This window comes from Nymphalis io, chromosome 2 (assembly GCF_905147045.1).
Source record: "Nymphalis io chromosome 2, ilAglIoxx1.1, whole genome shotgun sequence".
NCBI classification, from domain to species: Eukaryota; Metazoa; Arthropoda; class Insecta; order Lepidoptera; family Nymphalidae; genus Nymphalis; species Nymphalis io.
The window spans coordinates 4,474,908-4,487,207 of record NC_065889.1 but is presented as its reverse complement, the minus strand read 5'-3'; the positions used below and the strand labels follow the sequence as shown (position 1 = coordinate 4,487,207).

General features: G+C 31.1%; 1 protein-coding gene across 1 annotated transcript; it reads left to right on the top strand.

The window, feature by feature from the left end:
- Positions 1–3,397: 3,397 nt before the first annotated feature.
- Positions 3,398–12,031, top strand: LOC126779424 (probable ATP-dependent RNA helicase CG8611). The gene is made up of 12 exons (XM_050503342.1): positions 3,398–3,522; positions 3,594–4,132; positions 4,207–4,375; positions 4,680–4,837; positions 5,147–5,426; positions 5,775–6,012; positions 6,303–7,003; positions 8,642–8,730; positions 8,959–9,060; positions 9,869–10,020; positions 10,547–10,766; positions 11,837–12,031. Exons 1-12 carry the CDS (start codon positions 3,484–3,486, stop codon positions 11,970–11,972), a joined length of 2,823 nt encoding a protein of 940 aa, XP_050359299.1. The 5' UTR covers positions 3,398–3,483; the 3' UTR covers positions 11,973–12,031.
- The last annotated feature ends 269 nt before the right edge of the window (positions 12,032–12,300 follow it).

Below are 12,300 nucleotides of genomic sequence, written 5' to 3'. Positions count from 1 at the left end.
TAATAAAATAACAGATTTTTTATAGATTTCAAATAAATTGCTTGTATTTCTTTTGATGGTTCGTAACTTATTTAGCAATGTTTTAAAACTATTTAGACTTTTTTTCTCTTATTTTTGGTATTTATATATATTTACCCTTACAAAAATCTACGATGAGAATTTGACTTCTTCGTCTAAGAAAGATATCAACTGTTTTTTTTATTTGACAGTATTGTAAATAAACGAATTATAATTTTTTAATCTATTAGCTCTAAAGAGGACAATATTGAATTATATTTTGCATGTTTATTTAGTTTATTATTATAAATTTGATAATTGATAAACTTATAAGCAATAGGGGTATATACTGTTAGTAAAACACGTCGTTTATTCAACAAAATATAAAAAGATTACATTGTTATTTATACATTCATTTAAATATAAAAAATCCTCATAAAAAGATTCTGAATCGCCGTATCTTATGTATAGGTAGGAACCTGTCTATTATTGCAATTACTATTAAAATATTACAAGAGGTTTTGAAAGAGATTGACCCTAAGTCAACTGCAATTATTCTGAGTCTGCATTCGTACAATACGAGAAAGGAACATATTTGATCAGTTACTGCGTCTTCAAAAAATCATGTTGCCTCGTTCTACCTCCCGGGGTCGGCCGGTCGGGTCGTCCCGGTTGGCCGGTTGTAATCACGTCGTGCCCTCACACCTCCCTCTCCCTTCGTCCAATGTTTGCACGCGGAATTTCAAGTGCAGTATTTTGCGGCATCCGAAAATTCACAACTCAGAACTCTCTGTATTTGCGTAATGGTGAACGTTTCGTTGAATAGATTTAACTTTTGTGTGGATTGACTCGAAATGTAAAGATTTTATATACCTACTCGAATTATCATTATAAGTCATTTAGGTTTATTTATGCTTTACCTATATAAATAAAAATACAAAAATAAATTTTTAAATCAAAGATAAATAAGCTTGTACTTTTAAGGTTGGCTGTTACTAGTCGAAAGTCTTCGACCAGTGTGTTTGCCAGTGATGACTTACGGATCAGAGACGTGGTCGTTCACTATGGGCCTCATAAGAAGGCTCAAGGTCACTCAAAGAGCAATGGAGAGGGCTATGCTACTAAGTTTCTCTGCGAGATCGAATCAGAAATGATGAAATCCGCAGGCAAACCAAAGTAACCGACATAGCCCGAAGAATTGCTAAATTGAAGTGACAATGGGCGGGGCACATCGCTCGCAGAACTGACCTCCCCTGGGGCTGAAAGGTTCTCGAGTGGCAACCAAGAACCGGAAGACGCAGCGTGGGCAGATCCCCTAAAAGGTGGACCGACGACACAGAATGAGTCGCGGGAAGCCGTTGGATGCGGGCAGCGCAAGACCGACCAATATGGAAATCCTTGGGGGAGGCCTTTGTCCAGCTGTGATAGATATGATAATGATGATGATGATGATGTTAGTAGGGTTAATATGTCTTTTCATATAGATCACCAGCTAAACGCAGGTGTCACATAGGTACAAACGTGTTGCTTAGGTTCACGTTAATTGGCTCTTAAGATAATATAAATTGTTAATACAAAACATACAATAATTTCTTAATAAAAGTCATAACAAATTATTTTATCTATGTACGTTTTTATTAAAAAAAAAACATGTACATAAATAAAATTAACCAATTTATAATATTTAATATTGTCTTTGACAATTGCTTACATGTAGGCATGATCAATACATTCAGTAGGTACAAGCTTTAACTCTCTCAATAATTGTTCAATAAAAACGTATATAATAATTATTCCGAAATACCCAGTGACGTAAAATAATAACTTTTACATAAATAAAATACGTAGGTTCCATAAAAAATAAAATTTAATGATGTATTATTAAACTTCAAACAACTTTTAAACATATAATGTTATATAAATCGGTACATGATTTTTCTCATCGTATAACTCAAAGAGTTACTTAACACGTATGTACTTAGCTTTAGAAAAAAATATATAAAGTAGAGAGTAGGTACACGTGTCGCGGATGCATATTTCGTCTGATCACGTGCCGACGCGTGTCCACAAAACATTGCTTTATGACGCCTATGGGGTGGAATAAATATTTGTAATCTAAAAAGCCATGTTTATACTATAAAAGCCCCTCATATGTTATGAATAGGATCATTTACGAACTAAAGCGAAAATTGATCAGCTTCATGGAACCGGAAAATGACTATCCGGTGTTTCTTATAAGAATCACTGCTTATATATCAAATCACTTTATTATTAAACACAATACAATTATTTAAATTAGGACCAAATACATATAAGACTAAAATAAATATTAATAACTAAATTTACTTTTTTTCTTGTCTTCTAAGTAACGTTATGTTTAGAAATCCATACACGCTGTCAATCCCTTTGTCAATATAAAAAACTAAAATCCAAATACGCCTAAACTTCTTTTATTTTCAGAGTTTGTAAAATGAATAAAACAATCTGTAAGAGAAATAAGAAATGCTTTAATTTGTAAATTGTATAGATTTTTTAAATTTTAAACAAATTTATTTCACTATTTAATAATTGTTTATGATTGAATTAAATAGTATGAATAATTAATTTTAAGTAATCCTATATAACTTGACATATTTTTCTTTTTGCTTGTATTGTTATATATTGTATTTTAAAAAACTTTTTATAAATGTGTGTTTTTTGCTCTTTTAATGTATTACTTTTTATTGCAAATTTTGTTGGCTTATATATTTTTGTATTCATTTAAATTTTTGCGTTATTATATTATTAATAAATAAATGAGTGTGTTATTTACAACAATTTGTATAAATTGGTGTTCCATTTTTAAAAGACCTATTCGAGGTTTTTTTAATCATATTCACTTCTGGATGCTAAATAAATATATTTAGCATAAGTACATATGGCTTAAAAACTTTTAAAAATAACAGTGTCTACTAATTATTATTACATGCCGTTTAAAAGTGCCAGTAGACCCGTCAGAACTCAATTAATTTTTTTTCATTTAAATATATTTTCAAACCAATTAATTAAAGCCTTAAATAAATATAAATAAAAATTAAAAATAGTTACTGTACAAATCGTAGAATGGTGGCAAGAATGCTAGCAGCATTTCCCCTTTGAATCGCAATTTCAATTCTCTGGGCGATAAATGAACCAGCCGTCCAGCCCTCCTGTCAGCAGTAGAGGCAATAAGACGGAGTGTAATATTTTTGATGAAATTTTTGTACTATTACTCCAAGGTCTAAGCGTTTCACATATTATGTATAAATATAAAATTGCTTCTGGTTTGAACTTCTAATATTTTTTTATACTTTTGACATGAATGTACGTTTCCAAAAAATATATATTTTTGAACACAGCTTTTAAATGTCATAATATGTCAGAGCAAACATAAATGTCACAACGTGCAAATAACCTCAAAGATTAAAGAAAGATTCAAATTGCGTTGCCTGGTGATATTTTATAACAATGGATGATTTACAATTAAATATTACGACAACTAATAAGGTGAGTAAATTGATTTTAATTACGTTTATCGGAAAAATTAAAACTTTTCCTAATACAACATATTTTTTTAGAATCAAAATAAAGCAAAAAAACAAACTATTCAAAAGAATGCCAATGAATACAAGTTTAAATCAAAACCAGATTTTAGTGGTAAAATTATTGCATTTAAAAGGCCCCAAAATGCTGGACAAAAGAACTTCCTACAACAAAGTTCAAACGAGCCGCCTAATAAAGTACCTAAACTTTCTCATACCACTCCCGCCAAACCAGAAGAATTACAATTAAGGTTGCGTGATTTAAGTGAAAATAAAGGCAAATTTCACGGGAAAAACTATCAAGATCTTAGTGATGACCTTCAGACAAAACAAAAACCAAGAAATGGACCTTGGATATCATCTTTATTCAAAAATAACCCAGAAGTACCAAAAATGGGTCAAAAAGCTGTAAAACCATTAGTTGAAAAAGTTTTTGCCGGCAAGACCTTTGCAGATTTAAATATTCATCCACATAGTGTAGCAAATTTGAAACAAAATCTTAATTTAAGTGAAATGATGACAGTACAACAGAAATCTATTTCAATAATTCTTCAAGGCAGAGATGTGTTAATTAGGTCTGTTAAATCATCAATTAATAATGCCTTAATAACCGATTTACATATAGTTCAATGTAATTTTATTTCAATAGGTCACAAACTGGGTCAGGGAAAACTCTAGCTTATGCGCTACCAATTGTCGAAGGATTGCAGGCAATAAGACCAAAAATAAATAGAAATGATGGAGTGAAAGTTATTGTAGTGGTTCCCACCCGGGAGTTAGCAGTTCAGACATATGAGTTATTTGTAAAACTCACTAAGGTAAGATTTTTATTGAAAAAGTGTTGTGAATTACAGTTTAAATTGTTTTGTATGATCATTTTAATTAAAATTTTGGTATACATTTTATTATTATAGAAGTTATTATATAAACTTACCACTGAATATAATTTAAAAAAATATGTATATAAAATAAAAAAAGAACCATCAATAGTGTAGTATCTACACTGCTATATAAATAATAGTTATAGGAATTTATGGTTTATGGGTAAAATATCATTTGTTTTTAATTACACTCAATGGCATGCTTAATTTCTTATGTTATAATTTTTTTTATATCTTATAGCCATTTATTTGGATTGTGCCGGGCTTGTTGAGTGGAGGGCAAAAAAGAAAAGCTGAGAAAGCTAGATTGAGAAAAGGTTTAAGTATATTAGTTGGCACTCCAGGACGAATAAATGACCATTTATTACATACACACTCACTTAACTTTGCTAAAACTGGGTGAGACTTATTCAATCTTTTTTTTTAAATATTTTTTTATTTTTTATAATTAGCATGTTTGCCACCATTGATCAAATACCTGTACTAAGAATTCTCACACACACTTAAACAAGCAATAAGTGAGCTTAAAATAGTGTTGACAGATTTTTATTGATAAAATATAAAAAAAATATATATGTGGTGTGGTTTTTTTTTATACAATTTACTTGACTAAAGAATCTTATTTAGTGTTCTTTCCTTTATACCATCTCATTTACCAATAAAATATTTCATATAAATTACAATAATACTATCACTTATTGTGTCTAGGTGTCTTGTATTGGACGAAGCTGATAGGTTATTAGATATGGGTTATGAAAAAGATGTAGCTGCTATTGTTAAGGCTATTGAGGACCATAAAAAAGCTGCAACATATGATCCCATGGCTTTGGTTAAGCAAAATATTAAAAAACCCCTTGAGAATAATGAACAGCAAGATATTCCGAATGGTGACCAGAAACCGGATGAGCATAATGTTGAACATGCTTTAACTAAAATATTTCAATCAACAGAAAGGCAGACAATTCTATTATCTGCTACCCTTACGAAGGTATGAGGTATTGTATTTGTTAGAAATGTGACTTATTTTAATATACATATAAAATTGAGGTTGTTGTAAACAATAACAAGTGTAAAGTCTTGTTTCTTATATATTTTTTATATCTAGGAGTAATTATTTTTTACAAAATTTTGTTTATTTATTACATTTGGAATTATTTTAACATATATCAGGATGAGAATTTAATTGTTTTAAATGGAGCGAATACTAGACAATGCGATAGTGACTAATGTTAGTGTAAAAATATATTTGTGTTAGTGTAAAAATACATTTCCAACAGAAACCAGATGAATTCTTAATAAAATATTAATTGTATTATATTATTTTCGTTATCTATAGGCTGTCGAAAATTTAGCCGGAATAACCATGCAGGATCCTGTCTTTGTAGATACTTCTGATGGTAAAGCGCTTGTCGCTGATTCTTTAAAAGTAAATTCTAAGCAGACAGATTTGAAAAAATATGAAACAAACACTGTAAATATCAAACAAAATGAAACAAATATAAATAAGAATGAAATTACAAAAGAGTTAAACTCAAAGCCTGACGTTATCGAAGAGAAGCAAGAAAGTCGTACCGGTAGGTCAAAATACTTATTATATAGATAAACAGGGACATTGTTGATATCTTAATTATATAATCGTTAAAAGTACATTTAATCGTGATAAATTTGATACTCCCTAGTTATTAAACCAACTTTAATGTAATAAAAATAATAATTCAATAATTTAATTTGTTAATACTGTTTTCTGTTTTTATTAGAAGAGTTTGTACTAGAGAGAGACTATATGGGTTTAATAAGAAAATGTATTTGGAATATTTTCACTAAAAATAATTGAAATTGTTAATCAAGAGACCTGTTATTTTAGGTCTCAAAGCGTTTAATGGTTCCAATCATCCCGAATTGTTTTCCGACGATAAAAACAAAGTACAAACAAACAATTCTCAAGTTAATGTTAGCGTAAAGAAGGACGACGAAAGTGACAGCGATTCGGATTACGAATATTTTAAAGTACAAAAGGAATTAGAAGCTAAGGATCCGATACTTGATAAACATGACGGAGAAGACGAAAAATCTGAAGAGCCCGTAACCGTAAATAAATTCGCAGAAGCGCTGAAGACAGCTATTACAGAAGATGAACTCATATTACCAGCGACGGTTAACCAAACGTTCTTGATAGTGCCAATGAAACTAAGATTGGTTACTTTATGCGCTCTTATAGTAGAGCATTGTATAATAAACAGGAAGGGTGGGAAAATGATCGTATTCATGGCAACATTGGAAATGGTAGATTACCTGTCTGAATTAATTGAGACGGTTCTGACTGGCAAAGAAGATAAAGTAAAAAAGAAAAACGAGTCTGAGAAGAATTCGAAAGCAAATAAAAGGAAAACTAAAGATGAAGACTCTGATTCGGAATATGAAATGGATTATGAGGCACCAGCCGAGGGAGGAATTGTACCGCATGATTTGGACGTGTTCAGTCTACACGGTTCAATGGCGCATGAAAATCGTATAGAAGTTTTTAAGCAATTCCGTGTCGCGAAGAGAGGTCTTCTTATATGTACGGTAAGTAATACATATTGATTATAGAAGTGTTTAAATTTTTTTTTTTTCGTTTAAATTGAAATGCAAACGTGTTACTTGTGTATGCAAGCATCAATATCGCAATGTCGGACTGCCGAGCGATAAAAGTTGCAGGTTCGATCCTTACTCGAGCTATTGCTTAATTGGAGGAGTGATTAGGAATGTTAGTTATTCCTTAAAACAGGGTGTGCTATTATTTTTTTATTTTCGAACTCATTACCTTTCTCCCTAAAATCGTTTATTAAATCGTGTTTATGAAATTTTAGATTTATTATTAAACTCGTTCCCACCCGCGCCTTTACCCACGTGAAAGCGAAAGGGAAAGTGTTAGGTACTCTACGTGTAGGATGATTTGTTGAGTAATTAAGACCTGAAAGCGTAACAAACAAACAAACTCACGTTCGCATCTATAATATCAGTAATAATATATTAAGTTAGCTAGACGTAGTACGGGTTACTTGAACTAAAAGGTCGTTTGAAAAATATATTCAGTAAAGTTATTGTTATTATTTAACTTGTGGAAATAAGTAGTAGGCTATTACTTATTACATACGTTCGTCATCAACAAACGTCATTACGTTTACTCATATGACATGACTTTAATCATTAAGTTAACTCCAATTCATTTGACCATACTTTAAGTAATTTTTATGGACGTTATTTTAGAATTTCGAGATAATTCGTGTTAAATTAGATTGTATTAATAATTACATGTAACAGCGTTTTTGGAGTCGCCTATCTTAAGATGAAATCATTGTGGAAAGTTTTTAAAAACTCTGATAAAATTACATTATAATTACCCCTGTTTAGTTCGGGCATATTATTTTGAGTGAATTACATTATTACAAAAATACTAAGTAATTTAAATTTGCAACTTACTTTTATTAACTTGTTTGTTTATTGGCTAGCTTATAAGACCGTAGATCTCAAGATCATGTGTTCAAAACTGGGGTCGGGTAAATTAATGGTCCCGGATATGCCAGTCCCAGTGTTAAAACTCCCGTTCTTTGGAAAGCGCGTGAGGGAGAATGACCAAAAATGTATGGACCTTGGTCCAAATATCCCTCACTAACGAGACTTATATCATAAAATAGTCTGCTAAATACTGAGTCATTATAACCATACCGCAATAAAAAATATGCAGTCAGTAATAAGATAATCGAATGAAAAGTTATGTTTTTGTACCTTTTTCTTCGAAAAATATCGTTGATATATACGCATGTTATGTCATGCCGCCCGCCCGGTGACGCCGTCGAGGCCACTTGGGCCAATAGCAACAAGTCAATACGAAAAAAAATGCTTTTGGTTTCCTGTATTAGGTTTTCGCTGAAATAGATTTTGATCAAAAGTATAAATAAATAATCGTTTATAAATCGTTCATAAATTGCCGTTAAAGAGATCCTTATCATAATATTTTTCCTATTTGTCTTTTATAATTTTGTATATTATTAAATACTATATCGTTAAATTTACAATGTCCCTTTCTGTACCTGATAACGTGTATGCAAAATTTCATAATGTTCAGTTGAGAAGTTAAGACGTGAAAGTGTAACCAACCAACAAACAAACTTATTGTATGTTTACTTTATGTTAACTTTACTGTATTTATTTAATATGCAGGATGTGGCTGCGAGAGGTTTAGACGTACCTCGCGTTGATCTCGTCCTACAGTTCTGCGCCCCGGCATCAGCCACAGATTATGTGCACAGGTAAGGCTTGAATCAGAGGTATTATGAACTAGTTTACACACGCGTATGAAAAGCTCTCCCCTCTAGTGTTGGGTACCGTATGTCCTTTTCTTTATTATTGACATGCAGAATTTAATCATGATCGATTGATTAGTTACGAAGTGACAAACAAAGACATTTTTACATTTTTAATATTAGGAAAGATATCACGGTAATGACGTCACGAATTTAAAGTAAAATAATTTTTAGGGTTGGGAGAACTGGCCGTGCGGAGCAAGTCGGTGCTGCTATCTTGTTCCTACTACCAAGCGAGTCTGAATTTGTGAGGCATTTAGAACAGAAGCGTATAAGGTAAGACAGCGTTATTGTATTTTTATCATATAAAAAGAATATGGTCTTGTATTATGGTGCTATGGTTAGAATGTTATAGGCATATGTTATGTGTTTTTTTAATCTGAAATCAGGGTGTTTTGGTAGTGATTCTCTTGTACTTGTACCACACAAGTAACGATACTGTCGGTCCCTGATGCCATAGTTCGGAAATTAACTTGACCTAATCTGTCTTTACTCAAAAGTACGTTTTACATAACGACTGTGACAATATTATATATATAAATTTATATATTAAATTTATGCTATACATTATCCGTAACCGTAACAGCCTGTGAATGTCCCACTGCTGGGCTAATGGCCTTCTCTCGCTTTTTGAGGAGAAGGTTTTATATATATATATATATATATATATATATATATATATATTCTCATAATAATTTAAATTACAAAAAAAAATACATTTAATTTTATGCCATCTGTATGTATTTATTTATCTTTAATTTAATCATAATTTAATCATAATGTGGAAGTTCATCTGATGTCATGTCAATTTATTTATAACTTTTGCGTATACCAGAGATACCACGCATACAGTTTTATTCTTATTATTGGTACGTCTACGCTATTTTTATTGTCCTTATTTAGATTTTTGTGGATGAAGAACTATCGATTCCTGAGTATAACATTAGAGAAGAGAAAAGCGTCAAATGTCAATTTACTTGTAAAACGTCATACTTTTGCATTAATATTTTAGCTCAAAATAAATACATTTTAGTAAGTATTTGAATGTAATAAAGTAAAAAGAAAACTTTATTATTTTGAATAGGTTACGTCAATCGGACGAGATGAAAGCGTTGACCGTTTTGCAAAATATAGTTCCGACAGCGCCGACTCCACAGCGAGCGGCCATCGCAGTACAAGCGCGTCTTGAACACACCGCGCACAGCTCGCGCGACTGGCTGGCCAGAGCTAGTCGGGGTAAGCTAAAACGGTTTATCGCTGAACTATTCGCTCGCCACAATAAAAAATAATTATTATGTAACGCATAAATCGCTTTCTGAGCGACATGCCTAATAAACTATTCTGTAGTTGTTTAGGTGTGATAAATCTTGAAAATAACACTTGAGCGACTCGATACTCGACGTTAAAGAAGTTTATTTTTTTTCATCGAATGAATATTGTACATAATTATTGAAAAAAGTATTAAACAATATTAATTAGTTTATAATTTATATATATATATATATATAAATTATGTCATGTAATAAGTTACTATATATATACATATATATATTTATATATATCTCCATTAAAAATAAAATTATAGAACATTACAGATATCATTACGATATGTAATAATAGGTAAATTAATTCCTAAAAGAAATTTATTTCCTTGTTTAAATTATAATGCAATCAGAATAAAGAGCCTCATTTTGCGAGTATTCAATAATATTAACTACAACGCAAATAGATTGAAACCTTAATAACAAAAATTGAATTGAAGCGTACACATCGTGGGTTCGTTTCTACTCGACGTACCCTCGCGAAGTGCGCATGTGGCTGGATGCGAGACAACTCCACCTCGGCCACGCGGCCAAGGCCTTCGCCCTCAGGGAGACTCCCGGGGCCTTAGCAAGGCGAGCCAAATCTGATCCCAACGTTAGGAAAGAAAAACCCAATAACCGTCTTACGATACATGATGAGGATGAGAAGAAAAGGCCTGGGTGAGTCCTGCTCTTAATATAATTACAAAACATTAACATTATTATTCAATTATCTAATATTTTATATACACGAGTTTCTGATACATGTACATTAATTGTCCTAATCTCTGTGTCAAATTTTCTAGATTTAATAAGTACAAAATAAAATATTTCGATAAAATAATTCTGTCTTAAATAATAACATATTTGAGTCATAAAAGCAGGGAAAAAGTTATAGAATGTATTTTAGCGGTTTACGGAAAACTCAACTGATTTTAAATTATAGTCGCTACCGTCAACATTTTGGCGTTTAACATAGCTTTAGAAACTAACCGCTTTATAACTTATTCCAATATAGATAATATAATACAATATATTTTAAAATGTAAATTTACTTTGTTAAAAAATTATATTATACACATGTATGGGAACCCTTTTTATTTCTCGTTGTGTAAATACTCCTTTATAAAGGGATATTATGTCACTAATTGCCGATTATTCAATCGCTAGATAACTTTTACCGGAAAAATTAAAATCGACGTTTTGGCAAAATTTCTACACGAAATCTGTCAAATGAACAAACTAAATCATAAAATAAAAGTTGACCGGCGATTAAAAATCGGCCATTTGTTTAATTAAAATATAACTAATGCTTGCCGCGTGAACAGACCGGTAGATTAATAAAATACAAACAAAGCTAATTAAAACGGCTTTTTTTTCGCTTCTATAATAATAGATTTGAATAATTCACATTAAAAAAAATATTTAATGGAAAGTATGTGGCCTAGGTTGGATTTAGAAAAGTTGATTTTGCTCTTTCTTTCATTATAGATTTGGTATTTGAAAGTAGAAAACACAGCATTGCTTATTTAATCACCCGCTAAGAGCTGTTATAAGTGATTCCGTATATCTTTCCATAAATATGTTTTCGCAATATTATTCCTGATATTGTAAAACCACATTTAAATACAATTTTTACCTTTATGTTAAAAAATTGTTAAGAACAATTTCATGTAACCCTATTTAATAGGGTTTGTTAAAGTGTAGTTAATAAATATTGTAGCGCTATTAAACATTGTTTTTCTTCACAGTTTCCCTAAAGTTAAGCCGGGAATATTTGGCAAGAGAATAGTGAATAAACAAAGTTCCATGCACACCGCGAGCGAGTTTGACAGCGGTTTGCCGCCAGTGGACACTTACACTAACAAGAAGAAAAAGAACAAATAATCACTATTTCATTATATATTTATAACCCTAAATTTAATATGTAAATAAATCATTTTTTACATAAACTCCAAGTATATTATTTAAACCATATAATATCTAATGTAATGTATCTTAAATTATAAACGCATATAAAGGATCGACTAATGAAACATGGACCTTGTCCAAAAATTCTTACCGAGAGACGACTTGAGATTAATGGGAGGGCAGCCGATGGCTACCGTTTTCATTTCTGACTCACGAGTGACTCGAATGAAAAATGATTTTAAACCATTACCGTGCCTCGTCCGGCCTTTTGATATTTAAATTTTTTTCAAGCGGCCATCATTAC

Excerpts from the sequence above, each read along its gene's own strand:
- LOC126779424 (XM_050503342.1), top strand. The coding sequence starts at position 3,484 with ATGGATGATTTACAATTAAATATTACGACAACTAATAAG. Across the intron at positions 4,838-5,146 it reads CTTAACTTTGCTAAAACTGG|GTGTCTTGTATTGGACGAAG; the intron begins GTGAGACTTATT and ends TATTGTGTCTAG. Across the intron at positions 7,004-8,641 it reads GAGGTCTTCTTATATGTACG|GATGTGGCTGCGAGAGGTTT; the intron begins GTAAGTAATACA and ends TTTAATATGCAG.